General features: G+C 42.5%; 11 protein-coding genes across 11 annotated transcripts; 8 read left to right on the top strand and 3 right to left on the bottom strand.

Annotated features, from left to right (window-relative positions):
* The first annotated feature begins 591 nt into the window (after positions 1-591).
* EAE98_002556 (uncharacterized protein) lies at positions 592-2762 on the top strand. Its single transcript, XM_038950176.1, has 2 exons — positions 592-1116; positions 1169-2762. The coding sequence occupies exons 1-2, from the start codon at positions 1066-1068 to the stop codon at positions 2390-2392; spliced, it is 1275 nt and encodes a 424-aa protein (XP_038813915.1). The 5' UTR covers positions 592-1065; the 3' UTR covers positions 2393-2762.
* Positions 2763-3897: 1135 nt separating this feature from the next.
* EAE98_002555 (uncharacterized protein) lies at positions 3898-5052 on the top strand (the record flags this gene model as incomplete). The annotated part of the gene is made up of 3 exons (XM_038950175.1): positions 3898-3987; positions 4038-4185; positions 4241-5052. 3 exons carry the CDS (start codon positions 3898-3900, stop codon positions 5050-5052), a joined length of 1050 nt encoding a protein of 349 aa, XP_038813914.1.
* A 411-nt stretch (positions 5053-5463) lies between these two features.
* EAE98_002554 (uncharacterized protein) lies at positions 5464-9208 on the top strand (the record flags this gene model as incomplete). Its single annotated transcript, XM_038950174.1, has 3 exons — positions 5464-6136; positions 6190-8232; positions 8292-9208. 3 exons carry the CDS (start codon positions 5464-5466, stop codon positions 9206-9208), a joined length of 3633 nt encoding a protein of 1210 aa, XP_038813913.1.
* An 877-nt stretch (positions 9209-10085) lies between these two features.
* Positions 10086-11921, bottom strand: EAE98_002553 (uncharacterized protein; the record flags this gene model as incomplete). The annotated part of the gene is made up of 4 exons (XM_038950173.1): positions 10086-10231; positions 10287-10901; positions 10972-11252; positions 11305-11921. 4 exons carry the CDS (start codon positions 11919-11921, stop codon positions 10086-10088), a joined length of 1659 nt encoding a protein of 552 aa, XP_038813912.1.
* Positions 11922-12127: 206 nt separating this feature from the next.
* EAE98_002552 (uncharacterized protein) lies at positions 12128-12673 on the top strand (the record flags this gene model as incomplete). The annotated part of the gene is made up of 3 exons (XM_038950172.1): positions 12128-12152; positions 12281-12357; positions 12479-12673. The coding sequence occupies 3 exons, from the start codon at positions 12128-12130 to the stop codon at positions 12671-12673; spliced, it is 297 nt and encodes a 98-aa protein (XP_038813911.1).
* Positions 12674-12677: 4 nt separating this feature from the next.
* EAE98_002551 (uncharacterized protein) lies at positions 12678-12957 on the top strand (the record flags this gene model as incomplete). Its single annotated transcript, XM_038950171.1, has 2 exons — positions 12678-12772; positions 12831-12957. The coding sequence occupies 2 exons, from the start codon at positions 12678-12680 to the stop codon at positions 12955-12957; spliced, it is 222 nt and encodes a 73-aa protein (XP_038813910.1).
* Positions 12958-13184: 227 nt separating this feature from the next.
* Positions 13185-14799, bottom strand: EAE98_002550 (uncharacterized protein; the record flags this gene model as incomplete). The annotated part of the gene is made up of 5 exons (XM_038950170.1): positions 13185-14216; positions 14281-14315; positions 14369-14538; positions 14598-14700; positions 14763-14799. 5 exons carry the CDS (start codon positions 14797-14799, stop codon positions 13185-13187), a joined length of 1377 nt encoding a protein of 458 aa, XP_038813909.1.
* Positions 14800-15809: 1010 nt separating this feature from the next.
* On the top strand, positions 15810-17099 carry EAE98_002549 (uncharacterized protein; the record flags this gene model as incomplete). Its single annotated transcript, XM_038950169.1, has 1 exon — positions 15810-17099. One exon carries the CDS (start codon positions 15810-15812, stop codon positions 17097-17099), a length of 1290 nt encoding a protein of 429 aa, XP_038813908.1.
* Positions 17100-18189: 1090 nt separating this feature from the next.
* On the top strand, positions 18190-20460 carry EAE98_002548 (uncharacterized protein). The gene is made up of 2 exons (XM_038950168.1): positions 18190-19424; positions 19477-20460. Exons 1-2 carry the CDS (start codon positions 18422-18424, stop codon positions 20169-20171), a joined length of 1698 nt encoding a protein of 565 aa, XP_038813907.1. The 5' UTR covers positions 18190-18421; the 3' UTR covers positions 20172-20460.
* Positions 20461-20663: 203 nt separating this feature from the next.
* On the bottom strand, positions 20664-22062 carry EAE98_002547 (uncharacterized protein; the record flags this gene model as incomplete). The annotated part of the gene is made up of 2 exons (XM_038950167.1): positions 20664-21156; positions 21293-22062. 2 exons carry the CDS (start codon positions 22060-22062, stop codon positions 20664-20666), a joined length of 1263 nt encoding a protein of 420 aa, XP_038813906.1.
* A 1627-nt stretch (positions 22063-23689) lies between these two features.
* EAE98_002546 (uncharacterized protein) lies at positions 23690-26515 on the top strand (the record flags this gene model as incomplete). The annotated part of the gene is made up of 5 exons (XM_038950166.1): positions 23690-23961; positions 24012-24658; positions 24735-24830; positions 24878-25424; positions 25476-26515. The coding sequence occupies exons 1-5, from the start codon at positions 23793-23795 to the stop codon at positions 26513-26515; spliced, it is 2499 nt and encodes an 832-aa protein (XP_038813905.1). The 5' UTR covers positions 23690-23792.
* Between the last annotated feature and the right edge of the window lie 70 nt (positions 26516-26585).

Here is a 26585-nt window from a genome sequence, read left to right as displayed (position 1 = left end):
TCCTCCCAATTGTGAGAGACTTGTCTCCAAATGTTAGAAAAAGTCTTCTGATCCATCCCTGAGAACGGAACCAAGGGTTTTCTCTCTTATCATTCGTCTTCGTGGATATTAGTTGAAAATACATACTTGCGTTGCTTTCCAGTATTTGGAGTTGTACTGCTTTCGAGGGTCCTTCGGAATAATTCCTACCATTTCAAAGAGGTGTTAAGGTACGCATGCATGATTGTAGTACCGCAAATTTCCGAATATTTAGATTGGAAATACCACGTTCATTCGAAGTCCAAAAGTGTGGTATAATCTGCAGGTTTCCGAAGAGCCAGCACACAAGGAAATTATATGTCAAAAGCTTTCCTGGTGTTCTTCTCCCAAGTGAAAGAGCAGAGAACATTCACTTTCTCAACCGACCTTCCCAAAGCGATTACCTTTCTTTTTTTGGAGTAACAACCACAACATCAACCACATGCAAAAATATTTACTTTGATCAACGTTGGACACGCACCTGATTCTGAATAATATATTCCTTCTCTTCCACCAAACATTTATCTTATCGGTCGCGAATCTTCCAAGCCTCTTCATTTAGTAACATCGGCCATCCTACGTTCGCTACCACATCAAACATTAGGAACTTGAAGAGCCCTGGAGACGCGTAGCAGCGAGAGCGAAGGTATAACTTTCAATAATCACAAGAAGCTTGATGCGACAACCAATTTGAGAGTACCTCTTGTCACTCTTGCTGGGAATATATTATTTCAAAAGGTCAACGACTGAGCACGTTTCTTTTTGGATGGGATTTATTCTTGCCTAATCAGAAAACACTTTATGAGAGAGTGACTTCCAAATCTGGCGACAGCAAATTCACGGACATAAAAAAATTTCTCTGCCGCGTCTTTCATTTCCTTCGACTCATACTGCGATATCTACCTTCCACACAGACTTTTCAGAGTCTGTAGAAGCTTCCTAATTTTAGGAAGCATTTGCTTTATATCTAATTGGACAAAACGATTTCAAAACACTCTTTGAGATTACTTTGCAGAATTCGAAAAGACTTGGGAATTCATATTCAATATGGCAATATCATTCTTCGTTTCCTGGCAATTGTGGGAAAAGATGACATTTGTAAGTTTCCTACTTCTCCTTTGTCTGCAATTAGTCCACTAATATGTATCAGGTTTTGGGATGTGCTATTGTGGCAGTTTTTTGCGCGGGATATATCAAGTTACTATGGACAAACAGAATAGTGGCTAGACAGGAAATTATTGATGAAGAGAAGCGCATGAAGATTCAAGAGTTACGACAAAGTGGACAATTTGTCGAACCCATGAAAGGCGCCGATATCCCCTTCGGAGTTCGTGCCATTCAAAGCGGTATTCAAGTGGATGGAATATGGATATCTGGAACCAATACTCCTGTGCCTAGCATCAAACTCCAGCGCCATTCATCTTTTGAACCTTCTTCTCCAGATTCAAACTCCAATGCACACGCATCTCCCGATAGTCATAATCATCCAACACCTCCCAAAGCTGGTCAGCCAAACTTCCGATATAGCGAATCTGCACTACTCTCAAGCCACAGAAGTATTAGCGATGATGATACTCTTATCACCGATCCTCGTAGCTCATCTCGTCAACGAGCAACCTACAAGCCAACAAAGTCGTCGCAATTACGTTTTGGAACAGTCGGAGAACATCAATATGATGAAGAGACACTTGGTCATCTAGTAGGAAATTCAGAAACTGGTAGAGTTTATACTCATAAACCTCGTGGAGGTCGGCGATCAGATGCATCGATTTCGCTCTCACTCTCCGATGCTGCCGCCGCTGCTGATAACGAACGATCATCTGGTACTTCTGATGATTCTGATGAGACTTTTTCTCGTGTTAGACATCCACAACCAAACCGACCTTTCAATTATCCTACTCGAACTCCTTCTCCAGAAGTCTTGACTCCCGCATTTCCATCATTCTCTCACCAACCAACAATTAAAGGCAAGGGTCAATATTCTTCAATTCCTCTTTTCCCTGAGGAAGATGAAATGGATCCATTTGCATCGCCTCATCTACGCAGTATGGACAGAGCACATGGATCTAATCTTCAACCGGTTGAAGATCAACGATATACTGACAACACCATCGAGTCTAAGGCCCCACTTCTTAAGAGTCGCTCTCCATCTTCTCAATTTATACCTGGAGAACTTCATCAAAATAAGGCAATCAGGAGAGTCAATTCTGGTTTTGAGATTTTACCTGCAGGCACATTCGGTACTCAACCACCTATGGATATCAAAGGAAAAGGCGTCAACCGTCACGAGAGTTGGAATGTCAATAACTCTGATTCATTAGCACCACTACACCCAAACAAGTTACAGAAAAAGACAAGATTTTCAGTGGTTTGAACAGTGACGAAAAATACGATGGAGTAGTCAAAAAGGGATGCTGACCAGTTTGACGCGAAGATTTTACGAATGAACGACACATAATGGGGTAATGGGCGGGCAGAGCGATTCAAGCATCATTGGCGTTACATATTACGGAGGTGGTGTTACATCAAATTTGGCTGGTGGGGGTTAAAATCGTTTTCAATATTTCATAGCTGAATATTATTGGTGTCTGAAGGGAATGGGAAATTCGTACATTTGCTTTGTGAGAAGGGAAATTTGGAAAGGAAAATGAATCATATCGCTTAGGTAGTCTAGCTTAATGAGTAACGATGAGATGTATGATGATAGATGATAATTAAATATTCAGATCCTTTTTTTGTGTTGAGTTGCATTTGTCCTCTATCGATCTTGTAATAAGAATGTTGGTGCTTGTGTCTTCTTCAAACCAACCACCTGGGCAACTTAGACAACTTCCTGGCTCGCTAGCACTAGCATCCTCTCCAAATCCCACACTCTCACCACTCCAGGGACAATAAACCATAAAGATTAGGACAATAACAATGATCTTTTTTCTTTTCCCACTCGGCCTAAAGTTGCACCGCCGAAGCTTTCTTGTCTGCATGCTGCTACCGCGAGGTTTGGGACAGATGTATTACAAGTAGACGTCGGACCCTCGAACAATGATTCTTGGGCGAGTCTTATTTGCTGGAAAGGGGGTAGAGTGTTTCTTTTTAGTGTGTAGAGTATAGATTAGGTTTACAAATTAGGATTCGAGAAGGTGTTCTTCGTGCATGTTTGAAGAGAGCGGAAGACCCGAGAAGTTGGGTGGATAGAATGTACTTAGCAGGGATTCTCCAGGGGTTAAATCGCTTGAATCGACCGCTTGTGTTGAAGGGAGTGGGGATGCTATTTGTAGACAAGAATTTATACATTCAAGTTGATTTTCCACGGGAAAATCTCAGAGAGATGAAGAATGCTTGGATGTTGGACTATCTACTGCTATTGCATCTGTATAAGGACCTCTCAGAAAGTTGATTATATGCTAGTTATCATTATGCAAATGGAGGTTTTAAACGAAGGATGATATCTACTTCATCAGTAACTTGAGAATAATCACGGAGCGGATTAGCCTGGAAATGTAACAGGGTGTGAGGCTAAAGAACAACCAACTTGAAACGTTATAGAAACGGAGTTGAAGAGCCATATTTTTGAGTGACTTGGAAGGAAGAAAATAACAGAAAAGACAATAGAGTATACAACTCATGAAATTACATCTTTGATTTGCCTGAACACCGGCATCGAGGGTTAGCCGATGACTAATACAGCCATTCAAATCATGTGAAATCGTGATTTTGGCTAATCTTCGGGTGCACGTCAGCAACGCGTCCACTCCTTCCAAGAATTAATCTTCACACTTTCAACAACAACATAAAAACATACTCAATACTTTCATTTCGATCCGTTCATTCTGGGAATTCACCAAACTACTTTCATTACAATTCAAACATCTCGTCCATAAAATGACTTCAGAAGAAATCGAAGCCTCTCAATCTGGGGACGATGGAGGAATGGGAGGTCCTGGTGCACCAACGCCACTCTCTGCCTTAGAGGTAAGCCATTTCATTTCCTTCACATCGCACATTTTTAACAGCCATGCCAGGGAGTCGCAGGTCTAACTAAGAGAGACATTCAAATGATCGTGGATGGTGGTTACAATACTGTAGAGTCTGTCGCATACACCCCGCGGCGAATTCTAGAACAAATTAAGGGTATCTCTGAACAGAAAGCCACAAAGATCCTTACGGAAGGTCGGTTATATATAATGCCATGGAGTCTCCTACGGACTTGCTGACATCTTAATAGCATCGAAACTGGTCCCTATGGGTTTCACAACCGCCACCGAAATGCATCAACGAAGAAGCGAATTGATATCTATTACGACCGGTTCTAAGCAATTAGATACACTTCTGGCGGGTGGAGTAGAAACAGGATCTGTGACCGAAATATTTGGAGAGTTCCGTACTGGAAAGAGTCAAATTTGCCACACTCTAGCAGTTACCTGTCAATTGCCATTTGATATGGGTGGCGGAGAAGGCAAATGTTTGTATATCGACACGGAAGGCACATTTCGTCCTGTACGTTTACTTGCGGTAGCCAATCGATACGGCCTATCTGGAGAAGAAGTTTTGGACAATGTTGCATATGCAAGAGCCTACAACTCTGATCATCAATTGCAACTTCTTAATCAAGCAGCACAAATGATGTGCGAAACTAGATTCTCTCTACTCATCGTTGACAGTGCCACCGCACTTTACCGCACAGATTTCACAGGAAGAGGTGAATTGTCTTCTCGACAAATGCATCTAGCAAAATTTATGCGCATGCTTCAACGGCTAGCCGATGAATTTGGTATTGCTGTGGTAATCACAAATCAGGTTGTTGCACAAGTTGATGGAGGGCCAAGTGCTATGTTTAATCCAGACCCCAAGAAACCTATCGGAGGTAATATTATTGCACATGCAAGTACCACTAGATTAAGTCTCAAGAAGGGTCGTGGAGAGACTAGAATTTGCAAGATCTACGATAGTCCTTGTTTACCAGAGAGTGATTGTCTTTTCGCTATCAATGAAGACGGTATCGGAGATCCAAGTCCAAAAGATCTGGAGAAGGATTAGAGAGTTTTGATTGGGGTAGATGCATCATGATTTTATGGGGTTCTAATGGTTATTTGTTTTTCTTTGCTCTTTAGCTGGCATGGAGGCATGGTAGCGGTCATGGGTGACAAATGGAGCTTTATGGTGAACTTTGGGAGGAAACGGTTCTATCATTTTCATCAATGCGAAGCCTTTATGAATAGAAATGTTTGTATTTAGTAATTTAGTAGCACATATCAATTTCTATACCATGGGTAACACCTACTTTGATACGAAGTTTGCCTTGAGCGAGAGCTCACAATGAAATATATGGTAGCTGGAAAAGCGCGCTAGCGGCCGCCTACCTAAAAAGTGAAGCTCGCCGCGATCTCTAGAAAGAACCGCGTCAAAACAAAGCATGCGCCAACCTCTTGACACTCACCAAAACTCTTCATGAGACCAGCGATTGATGGGGATAAGATGGCTGATAAGGGACATTTCTATTCCTATAAGGAGATACGACTAAACCTCGATTCATCCATTCAAAATTCTACAATTGCGATTCGTTTACCTGCACATGGCACTCCAGCCTCAAGAATAGTACAAAAGCGACCTCATATTACAGAATCACCTATTGCAGAGGATGAAAAAACTTTCAAACAAAAATACTTAGCTGCTGCTGGATCCATTTACCATCGCACACAAGATGTCTTTCCCCGAAGCTATTTATGGAGAGTGTTGGAGGATGGAAAGGTGCTGTCGGTTCAAGCGGTCGATGTATCGAAACAGCAAAATACGACGGATGCACACCTTACTTTGAGATTACAATTTCCAAGTGCTATTAAACCCGGGTGCATTGCTTTCGCGGATTGCAAGGAACACGACTATGTCAGCGCATTTGTTTTGACGGAAACACACCACCTTTATACTCTGAGACTTTGGCCAGATTTCTTTCGCAATCCTTCGAGCACTGAAAACAATGTTGGAAATTGGTGCAAATCGTATATATCATCGGTATTCAGCTTTAAGAAGCCTCATAGGATGGTTGCGCTTAGTGCGAATGAGTTGTTAATCTCTAATTTCGATGGGGGGCTTCTAAAGTTAGACAGAAAATCTGGCGGAGATGGTATGTCAAAGCTGCTTTCTGGAAATGATGTGGCTAACTGACAGGTAAAATAGGTTCGGAGTGGAAAGAACTACACTATAATCCAGGTGGGTGGAGAGATGGGTTGAAGGCCTTGATGCCTTTCCAAGGAAGCAACACTATTCGATACGCAAACAGCAACATTGAATTATCCGCAGTTACTTCTATATCTTCACCATCAGCTAGCATCGATGGGCAATCATATGCTTTCACGGTATCTCTGGATCACAATCTCAGAATTTGGAACTTGACTACCGGACGAATCGCATACGTTGGTGATATTCTCGGCCAGGAAATAGATCCCAAGAACCCTAGAAAATCCGTGATCGATCCTTCATATTCACAATTGGTCAAAGTCTATGGCCACAACAACGAAAGCGCTCTATGTGTTACATACTCCCCAATTGGTGAAGGACAATTCAAATTTTGGCATGTTGCTCCCGCCGCTCACAGTGGAGATCTCGTCGTATCAGATTCTTTCCCCAATAACATCTTGGTCCCTCAAGCGCCTACTTTAGACCTTTGGACCATGGCAGATTTTTCAGTCATTCCGGATAGAACAAGAAACTCCTTGAGTTTGTGGACTTTGTGGAAAAATAATACAACCTATCGAGTTCAAAAGCTTTACTTTGGAAGTGGTGGTGAAGAGGACGTTGCGCAATCGTGGGATGAGGGCTGGGAAGCTATGGTGAGCGAAAGTTTGACTCAAACGCCCATACCTACCGCCTACCCTGGCGATGCTTTAGATTCAACGGACAAATGGTTAGCGTACATACTATATCCTGGGAAATTCACCCATGCAACCATCGAGACTGGATTGGCCATCTACGAAAGAGGTCTAGGAACATCGAGAGATGCATCGCGGAGATCCGCACCTTTACCTGAACGTTTATGTTCAAGCATTGCAACTACTGCTACGTTAGGTAAAGCATCAGACGGAGGTATTGATTTTGAACAATTTCGCCTTGCCACTGATGCACAATGGAGGCGATTCTATCGACTGCTCGTTGAGCTAGACAAACAAAGAGGTGAAGCCTTATCTTTAACTATTGACCCTATGGGAGAGATGCCTTGGGTTGTATCAGCAGATGGAATATCAGCAGTTCGAGGTTGTAGCGAGTTAGAACGGATATGGCATAACCCTGAACAAACTATTGCTGGGATGGAGTATGTATCCACTCTTCTCACAGCTGGTTCTTTATTCGGCGAGGCAGTTCCAGACGTTCTTTATCATGGCTTCCGCTCCGCCTTGTTGGGTCAACTTTACGAGGAGCCAACGCTTCTGCCATCAGCGAGGATGAAGACTTTATATGATAAGTGTGATTACTCGAATCAAATTGGTGATGAGGAGTATCATCAACTAGTGACAAATTTGGGAGGTACATTCAGGGATGTCAATTCTCACGTGTACGAAGCTCTTCTCGAATCCATGATCACTTCTATTGGAAAGGACTCGAAGCATCCTTTACCTTTAGCCAACGCCGGTAATCGATTGATTGTTAGAGGAGTTCAAGAGACTATTGAGTTACACAAGAGCATTTGTCTTGATCAACTTCTCTTGTTAATACTTATTGAGGTTGAAATTAACCATGGAGAAGAAGGTATCCAATTTGAGACCGGTGCGGTCTTCAATCAACTTTTAATTCTGCTCAAAAGGCTCGAACTTGTTTCATGGTTGGCTAAAACCCAGATCGATATACCTCTTCCGACTCGCGAAAGCTCAAAATCATTGGATGATTCCACATCCAGTTTGTCTAGGAATCCAATATCTTATGAGACTGTCACTGTTCTGGAAGGTGTTCATAGACATTTATTCGGATTGGATAAGGCAGTATCGATGCCTACAGCCTTGACAGACTTTATTACTGAACTATGCAAACCTGATAGCAAATACGAATCTTCACCTGCTATCATTCAATGTTTCTTATTGAAGCATAACCAGTCTGATTTAGCAATGGAGTTTTCACGCTTCACTGAGCATGATTCGTTCTCTACGTATATTCAAGGAAGAGCATACCTGGCTGCCAATGACCCACGCACAGCAGCATTGCACTTTAAGAAGGCTGCATTTGGGATGGGTAAGCTACAACTCCCTTTGATTATTTTTAGACCTTTCATAACTAACGATGATTTCTAGCATTTCCATTGCACGGTAGGCACGCAACACACAGTGCAGGCCTCCTAGACGAAACAGAAAAGAATCTTCTGAATGCAGGTCTTCCAGAATATTATTCCCACATTGTTTCTCTATACGACAACGAAAAAATGTACTCCTTCGTTATCGATTTCTCCCGCCTAGCCCTCCAATTTATCAAACCCAACCAACATGATCCCCAACTCAGTACCGAAATGCACAGTCGTCTCTTCCACGCTGCTCTCCAAACCTCTCGCTACGAACTCGCTTACTCAGCCCTCTCCCTCTTCACCAATACTGCTCTACAAACATCCTCTCTTAGATTACTCATTACCAAAATGAGTGAATCTTCCCACGCTACTCAGCTCATTTCCTTCCCTTTCCTTGGTCTTCAAGATCTTGTCGATGAAATCCTTTCCCAGAAATGCGCAAATATCGTCGAAGTTACAAATGGTGTTCCATACCATAAAATACTTTACGCGTGGCGAATTCAAAGATCCGATTTCCGTGGTGCGGCAGCCATCTCTTTGGAGAGACTATATCGTCTTCAAGCTTCGTCGGAAAGTGATAGTAAAATAGGAAGTGGAGAGATAGGAGAGGAAGGAGAGACATTGGTTACGAAACAATATGTCGCGGTTATTAATGCGTTGAGTTGTGTGGATCCAAAACATGCGTGGATTTTGTGTGAAGGCGGGAAAGGAAAAGAAGGGGGGAATGGGGGAAGAGGTGCTGGTAGAGGTCTTTTGAAGGGGGGCAAAGAGGATGCCAATGGGGGTGTTAAGAGAAGAGTGGTTACATTGGCGGATGTTAGGAGAGGGTATCAGGAGGAGTTGGATCGTGTGGCCGCGATTGAAAACGGGCGGTTTAGTCTAGGTGGTGGTGGTGGAGGTGGAGGTGATGGAGATATGATGGACATGTGAAATGGAGTACGAAAATGAGCGAAGAGGAATGCGAGCGGGGAGATGACAAAGGAAAGCCGGAATCGCGTGGATAAAATGAATAAGGAGTAATGTAAGCCTGGTGACAAACGAGATAAGCAGAGCAAAGCAATCGGAGGGGGGCGTAAATTATCGGATTGGTTTTGATTTTGGTAGGCATTTCTTTGATGGATCATGAATGAGATTGATCGCTTTCAAAGTATGGTTATTTTTTTTGGTATCTTTTAGGCAAATGTTGTAAGGATAGAAAATTTACATGAAATGATAGAAATTTACCAAGAGGATGTGAAGCTTTTCTTAGCTCCGGCTCTGAAGTTTGATGATGGTGCTGGCGCAGGTGCATTTATCTTTCGTTCAACCTATTCATCCCAGAACCTAAAGGCGAGGAATCACATATAAATAGACACATAATTCCAAAGTAAGAGAGTCTTGATTTTAAATGTCTTTATTCATAATACGCGGACGCGATTCCCAATCTCCGAGCAATTTTCGTCCTTACTCCTAAAAGGAAAAGTAACTGTATGCATGTGAGTAAAGAAGAACCCCGCCATATCTATCTATCTATCAAAGCCTATCACCTTGAGACTCGTATTGTACATCCATGAAAATGCCCCTCCCATATGAAAATTTTCTTGTCATCAGATAGGTATCTTTTCATGTTTTAATATCTTTACTGGACTGGGTTTTCCCCTCAAATGATCAGATCGATTGACCTATCTGTCTTTGCCCATTATGTAAACTCATAAAACGCGCACGCAAAAAGGAAAAAAAGGAAATGGAAGAGGAAGAGGAAAGGAAAACGGGCTGTTGGTATCAACGGAAGAATAAAAGAAATTAGTTGAGAATCGACGAGGGATATTTATTGAGCAGAAAGTCGTTTCTGTGCCGCTGGACTAGGAGCAGAATGTGCACCAGCAATCTTAGTCTGTTGACCAAGTGCTAAAGCGTCTTCTGGTTGTTGACGGTAAAGAACGATTTCGGATTGCTTGAAATAACGTCGGGCATCTGTTTAGTTATTAGCTTAATTGTAAGAAAGAGTTAAAAGGGAGAGGAAACTTACCCTCATCGATGAGAACTAAACTCAAATAGTAGCGGGTGGAGTATTTCTTGTTGACCTCGCGGAAAGTAGGAGTTAAATCAAAGCCGCCTAAGAAAAGTCTAATGGGAATAGTTTCTCCTCTTGATGGTGAACCGTCCATAATCTCAAATCGTACCAAAGTTTCACTCTCATTGTATTGGTTTGGAGGCGTTCCAGTAGTTTCGCGTCGAATGATAGATAATTCCATATGCTTGATCTTGAGACGAACGAGTAAAAAGTAAATGCGGCCAACGATAACATCTTTGAGGTGGTATTTCGATTTCGAGTATTCAAATTCGATATGCAAGCAATCCTCAATACCAACATCCATTTTGATAGAACTGTTCATCTCCGGAGGAATTCTGTAAGAAAATACCCAAAGGTCTTTTTCGCGGATCACATCTGCCATTCGTCTGGAAACGGTGACCTTGATAAAATAACGTAACTTGACATTGATGCCATTGTAAGATTCGTATTGTTTTTCGACATTTTTAAAGTTGAAGTCGTAAGCTTGCGGATGTTGTAAATCACCAGGAGCAGCAAGCTCTTGTCCTAATGACAGAAATTCGTAGTGGTTGCCTCGATCGTAAAACATCTCTGTAAGGTTTCATGTTAGCAAGTTGAAGAGGACATGTGGACCAGATCTGTCCTGAAAGATGGGACTTACCAATCATTCCAATAAATTGCACTTTAATACCCGTGTGCTCTAACCTTTTCCCATCCTTAGGTCTAATGGTGACAGCTCCTCTAACTGATTCGCCATCTTTGTAAAGCGGTACCCTTTCCTTACTACTCTTATTCTTAACCTCTACTGTCTCCCGACTATCTCCATCTTCCAGAACGATATCAATATCGACTGGGGCAGAAAATAGGAACGACATATTAATAGTTGGAAAGAAGCTCGTTGTATTGATCTTCGTCGACCTGGGACTGATGAATATCGCACACCTGTTTGAGCCAATTTTCCTCGAGCTCCCAGCGATTTCTGCCTTCTTCTGACAAGTCTAAAACGAACTGGTCGGTAAGTTTGTCAATATTGGCTTTTCGATGAAGACGACCGCTTTCTTGGAAGTCACTATCAAATCCACGGCAGATGTTAATACCTAGGGAACTGTTTGTCTCTGCAAGACTAGGTTGGAATTGTCCAATTACAACTTGCTTGTCAGAAGCTTCGTAAATATAAGCAGCTTGTAAGGAATCGATATAGGTGAGGTTCTCGTGTTCTACCTGCTCGTCCTCAGAGCTTGTTTTGCTTCCTGCCAATTGATCTCCCTTCAATTTTCGATCGAGCTCATCAACAATCACTCCGTGGAAATTGGATGTGGCTGTTGCGACCGAATTGCCAGATGCGAATTCGGGATGGATGGGTGTAAACGGTGCGATGCGATCTTTTTTAAATCGGAAATTACCAGAGACAGATCGTCCAGAAGTGTCTGTTTGCTCTGACAAGTAATATTCGGTGCCGTAAGTTGGAATATCTCTTGTGCGAGGAGTTCTGGTCGATTTGCTAGAACAGCTCTTATGGAGCAACTCTGGGGGGTTCCTGAAAGTTGATTGAGGACCGTGCTTCGGATCTTTGTTCTCCCGAACTCCGTCAAGCGGATTTCTGTATGCCATCACTTTTTGGTTATTGAATTGTAAGTGTGGAATTGTTGAAGTTTCCAAAACAATAACAACCTTTACCAGTCCAAATTGCAGACGCAGCAAATCTCAAATTCACCTTATCAAAAGTGAGCTGATTACATAAGCCGTAATTAACCGCACCGTCACATCTCGTGATATCATTTCTCACAGCAGAGTTGCTCCTGCAGCTCCAGCTCAAAATGTCACTCTCTAGCTATGTAAACAGTAAGTTTACCCTTTTTTGACCTTCTTTCTGCCCCTTCCTCTTCGAACTGTTCATTTAATCACTCCTATTATATGCGCAAACTATAAAAACAAGCAAGACTTACAACCGTATCCTAACAGCTCCTTAGAGAAAGTTCTAATCTTAACTGCGGATTCAAGAACATTGGTCGGTACACTTTTGAGTTGTGATCAACAGACTAATTTGGTATTTCTTGCTCTATTATTTCCCCAAATACAATTCTCTCTCGGTCTCCCTACTCCTCTTCCCTGTTCTCCCCTCACTTACCATTTCTCTCTACCCCTCCAATCACTTACACAAACCACAGGTCCTATCCCAAACTATCGAGCGCATAATCCGACCTCCAGAAGATATCGAAGCTTCCATTGAAGTGCCACACGGTCTCTATCTAATCCGTGGTGACAATGTGGTTGTAGTTGGATTGGTGGATGAGGAGTTGGATGATAGCATTAATTGGGTGGAGGTTAGGGGAGCTGTCATTGGAGGGACAAAACATTCATAACTGAATGTTCTTAACCGACACTGGTGATTATGGATCAGTGTCTAAGGGCATGGCATTGGTTGGATGGAATAGACGACTGGAAATGAAGGAAATCAAGGGGTCGAGGAAAGAAGGAGAATGCGCGGGGAGAGATACCAGAATTTGGCATTTACAAAAGTACAGACGAGCGTGGGTGCGTACAAGATGGGTGGAATGTTATTAATGCTGCATTATTTGGCGTTGAATGGAGTGCCATGAGAAGGGTCCTTTTTATATCCAACCTTTTGATTTTGTATTGGCTATGAAGATGGCTAAAGCGAATTCAGATATCAAGGGAAATCTACCAAAATTCGAAATTATATCATGGGATCAGTGAGATGTAACTACCTAGGTAAAAAGCATGTCAAGGCAGTTTTCAGATAGCTCAAATTTTCATTTACCAAATTAAGCTTCTTCTAAGTAGAACACATCTTTATCCAACGTGATGGTATGTACTGTAATCCAAAAGTACTAGGTATTCAAACCATACAGTTTATCCAAAAACTCTTTCCAAAAGGTAAGGTCCAAAAGCTTCCTCTCCAGGAGTACCAACAATTCTGTTGACTCTGTTACCCTTATGAACGCTAAGCCAGCCACCATTGTCTCCAGGCTCCTCGGCTGTGACATCACCAATATCTTTATTAATATGGACGACGGAAGCAATGCTTTCCATTGGATCTCTAATATCAATAGCTCCAGGGCTCTTGACTTGTTCAACTCCTGCCTTCTTTCTCATGCGTCTGTCAACGATATGCATACCTCTAGTCCATTGACCAGATGTTTCAACTCGAATATCTTCTGGCCCTCTTGGGAAAGTCATCCAAGTCGGAGATGAACGAGTCAACATATACCAGATACAAAGTGGATCATGTAACTCGAGACCTGGGTTTGATGTTGAATTTCTACCAAGAGAGTTCATTTTCTCATACGTCTTGTGTACAAATACAGATACCCATTCTGCGAGAGGACTTCCAGCTTTGATGAGGGGTTTCAACTTCGCTTGGAAGTCTGACTTCATTAACTGATGTGGAGTTGTAATATCCAGGGGAAATAATGTTAAGTTAAGTTTCCTGGAAAGGTTCGTAGGATATGGTGGAAGGGTTGACTTATTCAAAGGTACCGGTGGCATGGTGGTAATTGGGTTTGGACCTGTAAGGGCAAATACTCTGGCAGTTGCGACGGCATCTGCATAAGTATTGAATTCAGCGACAGGGGTAATGTTACCCTCTACATCGATCGCACCACCCATTACTACAACCTCCTTGACTCTTAAAAATGTTTCAGTATCTTCCGCAGCAGCCAAAGCAATATTGGTCAAAGGTCCAACACAAACAATTGTAATTGTATCTTTAGGGTTTTCTCGAAGTAAGCGAAGCATTTCCTTATGAGCAGGAACATGAGACGCTGTGAATGATGGAGATGGAGACGCAAGTAGGCGAGCCTCAGCAATTTCTTCGGCGGTAGCATTTTCGGGAGGAGGTTGGAAAAGAGTCTTCCAAGTATCGGCGGGAGATAGATGTGGATGCTAAAAAGGAATCTGTCAGGGAGCAGTCCCAAGAGCGAAAAATGAAGGGGCATATTTATCTTACACTAGTATGAACACCACCAAGACCATCAATGCCATCTATTGCTAGAATTAGTTGATACTTCATATGAAGTTATTGATAAAGCTCTTACGGAAGTAATCTGCCATAAGCATCTCATCCTCAAGTGGATGATCTGCTCCAACAGCCACGATAGGCTTTGACTTCTTCATTGCATCAAAGCCCTCAAGTTGACCACGCTCCTGTCTCCATTTCAATTCCTGTTCGAGGACATGAAACAAAGCTACACAATTCTTCAAACAACTTTTTATCTGATTAGCAAAGTTAATGCTAACAACATTGATGTGATTTTCTGAATATACCTATCAACTTCAACATTTCCATAAGTTATAGAAATCATCATGACGTCTAACTCTTCTGGCTTTGCAGCCAAGGCTAAGAGAATGGCGAGAACATCATCGATACCTTTGGGAGAATCCCTAATTAGTTTTATGATCTTTGATATAACAATGAAGCAAATAACTCACCAGGATCAGTATCAATAATGATACGATTAAGAGACATTTTGATTGAGGTTGTAGTTGTTTCTTGTTTTCCTGATCTCTCTCTGATATTTCCCCTCCTAAGGAAACTTGACGATTGATTGTAGAAGTAGAAAGGAGATGTTAGAATGGAAGTAGAGGAAAGAAAAGAATGATAAATATAATGAATGATAAGGGAGTGAACTAATAATCTAAACAGTCTCGCTGAGTAATGATTAGCTGGATTGATTGTTAACTAGAAGTGTTGTAGACAGGTAGTTGCTACAAGTTCAAAGATGTGTGTATACTCGTATGTGATGTCCAAAAATGTATATGTATCTCTTATCCCCTCGGTTTACTCTAGTCTAGTAGGTATGTAGTCTACCTCGTCTACTCTAACAGTCTAGCACAGCAATCAAGCAATCACCTACGAAACTATGTTTGTGATTCAGACACCCCACCTTTTGTCATTATGTAATCCTCTCAGACAGTTCACTGGTGGTTCACCCATTCAAATTCACCACCTCGAGCACTGGTGCACCAAAAGAAGTCATCTAGTCATATCGGTGATTCGGAACTAATTGATCCGATACAGCTCTTACCCAATTAGGTTCCCCTGCATACACTTAAAAAGCAACGCTAGAAAACATGGGGAGCTCCAATAATGATTAGGATTTGATCCGAATACTTTTTTAGGGTCCGACTTGGTCTGTACTTAATCTTAAAGGCCACATCTCGATACTGTTTCTCCTCAAAACTCACACGGCGAAATAGGGTTTATAACCCCCCCATCTTCTTTTGCTCTCCTACTTACGAGGACATTCTTTTTCTATTTCGAATAGTCATAAATATTCAAATCCTTCTTCAAAAAATTGTCATCTCGACGATTAATTGAATATCACTTTGATTCAATTCCACACGAAACAGAAAACTTCTTCGTCAGAACATCTCCTGATGTCCCAATAAGTCGATCGATCGATCCCCAATTCGAGAGAGCTCTAGAGCTTGATTACGACATCACTTCGACATTTAACTATCTGCGGTTTATTCATCATGAGTAGCACAAGTTTACTCACCACCGTTATCGGCTGGACTGTTGTCCTCGGGGCAGCAGGATACTACTACGTTAACAACAAATCTAAGGTCAAGGCTAAAGCTCAAACTGCCGTCAAGCAAGCCAGCAAGGTTGTTGAAGAGCGCAAGGAACCAAAGTCCAAGAAATCCAAGAAGGATGGCTTGAGCAGTGGTGAACAAGATAAAAAGTCTTCTGCCAAAGCTGAGAAGAAGAAAACTCCCGCTCCTCAAAAACCCGAACCCAAACAAGAAACTGTTAAGCCGGTCGCCAATGATTCCGATGATGATGATAACGATGCGGAGAACAACCGTAAATTCGCTCTTCAATTCGCCAAAACTCAAGCTGGTACTCAATTCTCTGGTAACTCCTCTACATCTACAAATCGTCAAAAGTCTGTCAAACAATCTCGTGCACAAGAAAAGGAGATTAAGGACTCTGGAAACATGACCGCTGGCGATGCTGATGATGATCAATCCTTGACTGATTCTCCTGAAGTTGGCCCAACCAAGGGTACTTCTACTGTCGCAAGTGGTATCGCCGATATGCTTGAACCTGCCGCTCCTGGTCCATCCGTCTTGAAAGTTACTGAACCTACCAACCCTAAGCCAGCCAAGAAAGAGAAGGCCAAGGCCGCTCCTCAACCTGCTGAAACCAAGAAGCAAAGACAAAACCGCGCCAAGATTGAAGCTGCCAAGGTTGCGAGAGAGCAAGAGGAAAAGGAACGCAAGGTCAAGGAAGAGAAGCAACGTCGTACCGCCAGAGAAGCTGAAGGTAGAGCTGCTAAGGATGGTAGTCAATTCATGGCCTCCCAAGCTGCTAACTCTGCTTGGACTGCCTCCTCTTCCAACACATCCAACGCTCCCGTCAACAAATTCGATTTACTCGACACCGCCGAAAACAAGACAGATGAGAAGGTCAAGGTTGTTGTTCCAGCTGAAAACTTCTCTGAGAGCGAGATTACTGGTACTCAATGGCAAGGATATGGTGACGATGATGAGCGTGTCAAGACCATCATTGAAGATTCTCGTGAATGGGAGCAAGTTTCAAGTAAGAAGAAGAAGGCGAAGAAGGATAAGAAGGAGGTTGTTGGTGCAGAGGGAGCTGGAACCACTAGTTCGACTGATGAAAAAGAGTACACCATTCCACCAAAGACTGAAAGAAGTGCTCCAGGACAAAAGTGGACATCAGACCTCACTTATGTCGACAGTGATTATAATGTTCATGACGTTCAAAAAGACCTTCAGGACTCTGAATGGGTTGTTTCATAATCATCATGACTTCTCGATGTCAAGTTTTTATCTCAAGATTAAACTTTTATTCTTGATTTTTATCTGTCATCACCAAATTCGAATTTCCCATTCTTGTATTCTCATGGCGTTTGAGCCTTCCTTCACATGTACATTGTGATATTCGGGGAGGAAAGGTTACTTTTGACTGCATAGGATCTCAAATGACTTTTCTAAGAGTCTTTGTGTTGGTATCATGGATGGTGGGCATATTGCATAGGATGATGCACACGCTTTGATTGACGTTTTCAAATTATCTTAATTTGATTGGCGTCTATGGTCAAACTATATCTGATTTGTATGACGACTGGGTGTCAAAACAAAATTCCAATTTGTTTATGTTTGCGGTCTTTTACCTTTAATTTATTTTCAAGATCATGATCATGATTATAAACAATGTACTACCAGAGGATATTCATGTATTTGACACGATGGTTTTATGGATTCAGAATTTCATAGGCAAAAAAATTGATCATGATCTTAAATATCATTCTAGTCTCTAAGTGATAGTGATGGTGATGGTGATGTACGTGCAAATGATGTGAACTCATGATATGTATGAAGCTAGATGTATGTGTGCATTTTTATCTAATTATTGTGCATCTTCTACATCTTCTGCATGTTCATTGTAGACAATGTGAAACACAAGAAATGGACACACACTCTAGACCACCTTTGCATTTACAAGATTGTTCAGGAAGGAGGTCTGTCTCTCTGATTCTCAAATCGGTTCTAATGAATTCTTGTCAAATATTCAAATATTAGTTAGTCCACATCCGTGCTTGCACTCCACACTCAATAAGTTCATCTCATCTCTCAAATCCACCACATACTCATAGTTTTATCAACATCAGATGATAAGATACTGAATTGGTATCCAAAACTTACAAATTTCCAAAAATGATTTGATTTGCATCTCTTCCTTCAAGCTGACATGCAGCACAGGGTATATTTGTGGCTCAGTGGCTTGGCAAGCAGCAAAACCATTCAGAACCCATGAATTCTTCAGCCTCACCCATTTCCATGCGTGATAGATACACAAGGTTGGGGGCTCAGGTAACTTTTTCGTGTCGCTGTTGATGATGTTCATGTTGTACAATATTAATAGACATTGTATATATCTCGAGATCGTGCTGTTTTGTTTTTATTCTTTTCTGCATGTCTTTTCGATTTGATTTTGATTTTGAGCGATTTTGAGCGATGTTTTGATTGCATAGGAATTTTGTTTTATATACTCACGATCCTGCCTGCAAATCGAAAGGAAATTTGAGAGACAGACAAGACGAGGCTGAGAGCCAAGAAATATGTCGGCTTTGGATAACCTCAACCAAAATGTTTTTGGGCTCGTGGCATTGATTGTTGCGGTAATAGCACTCTTGACAACTTGTTTGCAGGTGGCACAGCAATATTTCTCGAGTGCCGAGGGGTATAGACGATGTGCCGAGTCAGTGATGGGGCTTTGGTCCGAGGGAACTCATCGAAAGTTAAGGATACGGGAGTTTCGAGTCGAGGTCGTTTTTGAAGTTCCAGTTATACTCGTTGCACCGCCGGATAATCCATGGGGTCCAATTTCGAATAAGCCAATTCATTATATCGATGGCACTCCTGAATCATACAAGAATACCAAAGTTCGCCAACGGATTGACCAACTAAAGAAAGACAAGGAAACTACTCAACGGATTCATACGGCAGATGATGAACGGGCATCTTGGGTTACGTTGTTATCGAGTCTACAAACTGAGGAATCAATATCGCGAGAATGGGACAAGAAAACTCGACCGAGTAGACCACCATCTGTTGGACATCAACCGATAAAACCTCCAAAGTACGAATTAGCTGTGGGTTTACAGGTGAAAACTCGGTCTTGGGATTTCGTTCCAGCTAGCATGACTAAACCATATGCTACATCTGCTATATGTCACCTGGTGGAAATGATGGCATTATTGGGAATGTATTGGAAGGTCTTTGATCAAATACAATGGAACCTTAGAGCTGAAGGCAATGGTTTTATTCTTACCTCGACGTCGGTTCATGGTTTAGGTGTTATGGTTGTGTTCACTGTTACGGGAAGATCTAAATTTGAGCAAGATCGTGTCATTCCATCAAATGATATCAAGGCATTATGCTTTGGGACGGTACCTAATATATTCGAGGAAAAGGGATACTTAAAAGAGGATGATACGGAATCTCAAAGTTTAGAATTAAAGTTTGGAAGTCAAGATGATGTGGACTTGACATTGGAGTCACTTGGCTGTACACCTGATATACTAGAGCGCTACAGAAAAGATCACAGGCATATCTTCTCTGGTAGGTTCCACTTCTACTCTTCTTGCAGATCCATATCTAATTGTTTGCATAGTATCTTTTGAAATCATCGGCATGCTTGGAAAGGTTACTCGAATTCGTGGAAGCAATTTCAGAATGATTCCCAACCCAACTCAAGATCCTTGGTTGAAAAAAGCCGGTTCAAAACCCGCTTGGAAAGTTTCCAAACTCATGACCATCTTTCAGGAGAAGCTCAGGGACATTTATGCAAAAGAAAGTGATGACGATGAAACTTCCAACCTTCATCCCTTCGCCAAAATCATTGAGCAATGGCGGGATATCCAATCCCTTCATTTCGGAAAAGAAATCGATGAATATAATCTCAGCATTGAAATGCGCGAAAAGATCCACGATGCCATAGACGACCAAACAAAGTACCTCCTCCACGAACTCAGACAAAAAGATGTTCTTCAAGTTGTCGTTGCTCATTTGAATGAAGTAACAAAAATCCTCATTAACTTTAATTCCTCTTTGAATTCCATCGTTTCTGTTCAAAAGGAAGAACCTTTGCTGAACATATATTTTGAGAAGATTCGGCCCGCGGTCGCGAAATGTGATATTTATGGGAAGGAGTTGAGTTCCTCGGAAAGGGAACAGAGGAATATCATCTGGGTTTCGCTAATGTTTAGAATGTTGTGTTGGCTTTTGTTGCATGATTGGAATAAAGATGATAAATGTGGTGTTCCGCCTGATTTGAAGGGGAGTAGAATGCCGGTTTTTATTGGATGATGGTGGAAATTCACATGTGTGAGGTGAAGATTGGTTTTCTTCGGAATACTGATGAGTGGAGATCCAAGGTCGGATCGAACTATATGAAGAGATGGATAATTTGAAGACTGGAGGACTGCGATGGTGACATTGAAAGATTGCTTGATATTCTTGCGAGCGTACCCGCGGCTTGCTTAGTGGCGCTGGAAACTTATCATTATTATGGGGCTTGGATGTTTATGGCGCGATGCAAAATAGAGGATCATAGTACTCTTCTCGTCTTTTTGTAGATATACCCATGGAGCGTAGCGTAGCGAGCATGGTATTTTGGATTTTTATTATTTTCTCAAAAAATTGGGTTTAATCTGCTTTCTACCTTTCTTGCTTTTCTTTCCTTCGCTGATACCTTCATTCATTTTACTCTGTTGGATATTCTTTGACTTCATTACTTCGCAATCCACTTCCCAATGTTTGCAGCACACAATCATTCGACTCCCCCCATGTCCACTCCTCTCATTCCCCAAAAAGTCCCTCATCAACCACACAATGTCTCGCCATCTCAAACTGTTCATCCGTCTTACAAACCAACATACGATGCTTCGCCCCCTCCTTCCCAATCTCCTGCACCGTTCCCTCCATCTTCTTTGCATTCTTCTCCCCATCAATCTCAAACCCCAAACACCTAATTTCCTCACCCACCCTCTCTCTCAAAACCTCACTCTTCTCTCCAATCCCCCCTGCAAAAACTAACGCGTCGATATTTCCATGCAGAGATATATAATAGTGTCCGATGTAGGAGAGGATTCGATCGACAAAGATGTCGAATGCGAGTTTCATGGTGGGATCGGAGGAGGAGGAAGAGGTAATAGTGCCGAAATCTGTGGTGCCGGTGAGGGATTTCCAACCGGATTCTTTGTTGAGGATTTCTTCGGCGCGGGAAATGTGGAGGGAGGAGGTGGAGTTGGGGGAGAGCTTGCCGACGTTGGTGGCGTAGTGGAAGACGAGACTAGAGGGGGAGGGTGTTAGCTAGGGGGTGATGGGGAGGAGATGGGGGAATTGGAGAGGGGGGTTTGGGAGAGGGGAATTTTAGGTAGGGGTAGATGAATAAATAGAGATAGAAGTAGAGAAATAAAAATACATACCTCGGATCCAAACTCCCACTCCTCGTCGCCCCCGGCAATCCCGCCAACGGCGTCAACCCCATACTCGTATCCCAACTCTTCCCATTCTTGACCACGCACGCGCTGGCCCCACTGCCCAAATGCAACGCAATAATATTCGTCTCCTCTTCCTTCTTCCCCAAAAACTCCGCCACACTCCGCGTGATAAACGCATAGGAAATGCCGTGGAAGCCATATTTTCTCAGACCATTCTTCTTTGCGATTTCCTGATCGATAGGGTAAGTGGAGATGTGCTCTGGAATCGAGGCGTGGAATTGCGAGTCGAAGACTGCGATGTTGCGGGTGCAAGGGAGGTGGGTGATGCAGTGCTGGATGATGGCGAGGGCCGAGGCGTTGTGCAGCGGAGCCAGATCGGTCAGGGTTTCGAGGTGGTGGAGGGTTTCCCCGGTGATGGGTTGGCTGGTTTGGTAGGCGCCGCCGTGGACGACGCGGTGGCTGGCGAGGGCGATGTCGGAGAGTTGGGTGATGGCTGGGAAGGAGGGGTCGTCGATTAGCTGGGTGAGGATGTATTGGAATGCGGAGTTTTGGTCGGTGATGCTGGAATCGAGGGTTTGGTTTTGGAGGATGGAGGTTCCGTCGCGGGAGTATTTGAAGGTTGGGGGTGGGGAGGTGAGGTTGGAGATTTGGGCTTCGGCGAGGGGTTTGGGGGAGGGGTCGCCTTGCGAGGCGGAAAAGATGGAGATTTTGACGGAGGAGGATCCGGCGTTTATGGAGAGGATGATTTTGGACATGGTGGGTGGTGGAGGTGGTGGTGGATGGGAGAGAGGGAGGGATTGTGTTTTGCGGTTTGTAGTTTGTTGTGTGTGAAGGTTCGAAAGTTCAAAGGTTCAAGATCCCCAATGGATGGTTGAGATGGTAAATGAGTATCTAGGTAGTAATGTGAGTAGGTAGATATCCTAGAAATGTATGAATTAAATCTCCAATCGTTGTCTTTCTTTGAACCTATCACTGACACTGGCACACAATTTTCGATCTTGATGAATCTGATAGAAAGAAACCATACAAATAAATATATGAACTAGATTAGAGAACCAAGCTTAATATTTAGAAGTATACTTCTAAGTAGGTAGACAAATACATCCCGCCCAAAAAATCATCCCACACTCATCAATCCCTTTCCACCTCTCGTCCCATAATCGTATCATACATACCAAAGCAGCACAGATGACGTTCCAGAAATTCCCCGCCATACGTCGTCGTACGTGAATTTCTTATCGAAAGCCGAGAATTGACACTTATCGATTGGTCTACGTACATTTGGTGGATGCACCAAAGCTACAGGGGATAGAAGAAGAATACCGGTAGCTCTTGAGAAGCTTTTCCGGATTATCGGGAACGGGCGGATGTTTACAGGGGGAAGTCTGGTCTGGTTGTTTGATTGCAGGGGAAGGGGAAGGGGAATTGAATTGAATTGAATTACGAAGATACTGCAAATCTTGGATGGTGGATTCTTTGGATTCTTACTTGCCTCACTCACGCCTTGATATGAAATGGTGATGGTTGGGTTGGGTTGGGTTGGGGGTATTCGTTTCATCCAGAAAGAGGATATTGATTAGATGTATTCTTTCTTTCTATTGAGTGATGTGACTGCGATTGTCATGAGAGGAATTGATTTACTACTACTCGTACTTCCATATATAAAGATGGTCGGATCTCAATCAAATACTCCTTATCCCTTCTCCACTCATTAGAGAGGGGTATGACGTTAATACAAACGTCAAGCTTTCTTCCTACCCAATACCGTAATACGAGACTTTCATGCAAGCTTCTACGAATCACAAACTAATTACATCAAATAGCATCAAATGCCTTCCAAACTCATGGAGAGAATTCCAATCTCGGGGTTTCTCTCAAAATCCATACCTTCTAGAACCTTTGAATACTGGAAATCGACATCTAGTTGGGCCTTGGCCTTGGCCTTGGCCGTGGATGGTGAATGGTGGATGCATCTCAGTCTAGGTATTGGTATCGTGTCGGATTTGTCGGCATCGTTAGTTTGTTGATATGTATATACCCGGTATGTATGATGGATAATGATGATGATGGATGAATGATGAATGATAGATGTGACGCACTTGTTCCTTTGTTACGACGGAAGAAGTGGAGAGCTCGAGAGCTTGTTTTGTGTTTGGAGAAATGGTAGGAGGGGGAATGTTATTTTGTTTATCTTTTCAATTGATCTTTACTCTTCTCAAGTATATTCTACCTTCGAAATAATCCATTTGTCTCTCTTCTTCTTCTCAATACTTTGCTCGTCTTTCCTCTATCTCTTGGCTTTTGAAGATATCGGTATTGTCTGCTTGATATCAAGGTAAACGATATATATTGAGGCGAATAACGAAATAAAGATATACCTCCACGACCACAACCACAACCACAACCACAACCACAACTACAACTACATTTACAACCACAGTAACCTCAAACCACCCCTCACAATCAATCTACAATAACCTCAAATATGCCTGGAGAAATCATAGATAGACCAAATCCTCAAGCTTTGAATTCCAATATACCCGGTTCGGCAACGGTCAATGATTTAGCAGTCAAATTGGAAAAGTTACAAATCCCCGATGATGATTTAAGAGGACTTGAAGAATTTCGTAGAGCTAGCAATTACATTGCTGCTGGTAATCAATGCAAAAGGAATATCACTATACTCAAGCTAACATCTTCATAGCTATGATTTTCCTTTCTGATAATGCTTATTTGGAAAGAGATCTCACATTTGATGATATAAAACCAAGACTTTTGGGTCATTGGGGAACATGTCCTGGTCTTACTTTGGTGTATGCTCATCTCAACTATCTCACTAAAAAGAATGATCTTGACATGATATATGTTGTTGGACCGGGTCATGGAGCTCCAGCAATTCTTTCTTCCCTTTGGTTAGAAGGCACTTTGGCAAAATTCTATCCCAAATATTCCAACAATAAACAAGGTCTTCATAACCTCATTACTGGTTTCAGTACCCCTTCTGGATTTCCTTCTCACATCAGTGCCGAAGTTCCAGGTTCTATCCATGAAGGTGGAGAACTTGGATATGCTCTTTCGGTAGCTTTTGGTGCGGTGATGGATAATCCAGATCTGGTAGTTGCGTGTGTAGTCGGTGATGGTGAAGCTGAATCGGGTCCAACAGCTACTGCATGGCATGCAGCTAAATATATTGATCCAGCGGAATCTGGTGCGGTTATTCCAATTGTTCATGTGAATGGTTTCAAGATTTCTGAGAGAACTATTTATGGTTGTATGGATGATAAGGAATTGGCATCTTTATTTACTGGTTATGGATATCAATGTCGATTTGTTGAGGATTTAGAAGATATCGTAAGTTAGTTGTTTGGAAGTTGGGAGAATTGTGCTGTGGAGTCCTGTTGAGGAAATCATACTAATCATACATTAGGATCGTGATATGGCAACAAGTATGCAATGGGCTCTTGATGAAATTCGTAAAATTCAAAAGGCTGCCAGATCTGGAAAGCCAATTATGAAACCAAGAGTAATTCCCCCATTGCTAAATCAAAATAATATACTAACATCAAATAGTGGCCAGTAATCATCATGAGAACTCCTAAAGGGTGGAGTGGTCCAAAGATTGTTGATGGAGAATATGTTGAAGGGTCATTCCATGCCCATCAAGTTCCTCTCATGGCCGTCAAATCGAATACAGATCAACTTGCTGACCTCCAAAAATGGCTTCTATCATATGGACCAGCTAAATTATTTACGGAATCTGGTGATGTTGTTGACTCCGTCAAGGCAATCATCCCACCCGAACATAAAAAACTCGGCCAGAGACCAGAAACATACAAAAACCATGAAGTATTAAAAGTCCCAGATTGGAAGAAGTATGGTGTTGAAAAAGGAACAGAAGTTTCTTGCATGAAAGCCATTGGTGATCTTATTGATCAAACTTTGGTTGATAATCCAAAATCCCTTCGTCTCTTCTCTCCAGATGAACTCGTCAGTAATAAACTTGACGCAGTATTTAAGCATACAGGACGTGATTTTCAATGGGATGAATTTTCACATGCTAAAGGTGGAAGAGTTATTGAAATTCTTAGTGAACATACATGTCAAGGTTTCCTTCAAGGTACGTTATTTTTCTCGTCTTTTCTTTTGCATCATATTCATTATTTTCTAGGATATACTCTCACGGGACGTACTGGAATCTTCCCATCCTATGAATCCTTCCTTGGTATAATTCATACCATGATGGTTCAATATAGTAAATTCAACAAAATGGCTCGAGAAACCCGTTTCAGAGCTGATCTCTCATCTCTCAATTACATCGAAACCAGTACATGGACCCGTCAAGAACATAATGGATTCTCGCATCAAAATCCTTCATTCATCGGTGCAGTCCTAAATCTCAAACCAACAGCTGCAAGAGTTTATTTACCACCCGATGCAAATACTTTCCTCTCAACAATCGCCCACTGTCTCAAATCAACCAACTACATAAACCTCATGGTTGGATCCAAACAACCTCAACCCGTCTTCCTCAGTCCCGAAGAAGCAAACAAACATTGTCAAGCCGGTGCTTCGATTTGGAAATTCTGCAGCACAGACGATGGACTTGATCCGGATGTCGTTCTCGTAGGAATCGGTTCCGAACTCATGTTTGAAGTTGTGGTTGCCGCTGCCTTGCTCCGTAAGAAGTGTCCGGAATTGAGAATCCGCGTGGTCAATGTAACGGATTTGATGATTCTGGAAGCGGAAACTTTGCACCCGCATAGCTTGACCCGCGAGGAATTTAATAGTTTGTTCACGGAGGATAAACCCATTCATTTCAATTATCATGGGTATAGTAATGAGATTAAGGGATTGCTTTTTGGAAGACCAAATCTGGAGAGAATGAGTATTGCGTGTTATAAGGAGGAGGGATCGACGACCACGCCGTTTGATATGATGTTGAGGAATGAGGTTAGTAGGTATCATGTTATGGAAGCGGCGATTCAGGGGGGGGCGAAGGGGAATAAAAAGGTGGCGTTGGAGATGACGGGGTGGTTGGGGGAGATTAGAGGGAGTAGGAGTAGAGTGGGAGAATATATTTTGAGGGAGGGGAGGGATCCCGAGGGGACTTTTGATGTGCCGAAGTTTGAGGGGACGGTGTTTGGGAAGGAGGATGTTGGGGGGGAGATGAACGAGGAGGGGAAAGAGGATGGATTTTTTGTTAATTAAGGGGGGGAGAAGTTGGTGGGTAGGGAGGGGTATTAGGGAATAGGATAGGTTTGGATGGAGTGCACTTGGA

This window comes from Botrytis deweyae, assembly GCF_014898535.1.
Source record: "Botrytis deweyae strain B1 chromosome Unknown BDEW_004, whole genome shotgun sequence".
In the NCBI taxonomy this organism is placed as follows: Eukaryota; Fungi; Ascomycota; class Leotiomycetes; order Helotiales; family Sclerotiniaceae; genus Botrytis; species Botrytis deweyae.
The sequence above is the reverse complement of the archived record's forward strand: the minus strand, read 5'-3'. Positions and strand labels throughout refer to the sequence as shown.

What these genes read in the sequence shown, in the direction of transcription:
- EAE98_002548 (XM_038950168.1), top strand. Translation starts at nt 18,422, where the DNA reads ATGTCGGCTTTGGATAACCTCAACCAAAATGTTTTTGGGCTCGTGGCA. An exon ending in TCACAGGCATATCTTCTCTG is followed by an intron (nt 19,425 to 19,476) that starts GTAGGTTCCACT and finishes TTGTTTGCATAG; the next exon opens with TATCTTTTGAAATCATCGGC.
- EAE98_002556 (XM_038950176.1), top strand. Translation starts at nt 1,066, where the DNA reads ATGGCAATATCATTCTTCGTTTCCTGGCAATTGTGGGAAAAGATGACA. An exon ending in TGTGGGAAAAGATGACATTT is followed by an intron (nt 1,117 to 1,168) that starts GTAAGTTTCCTA and finishes AATATGTATCAG; the next exon opens with GTTTTGGGATGTGCTATTGT.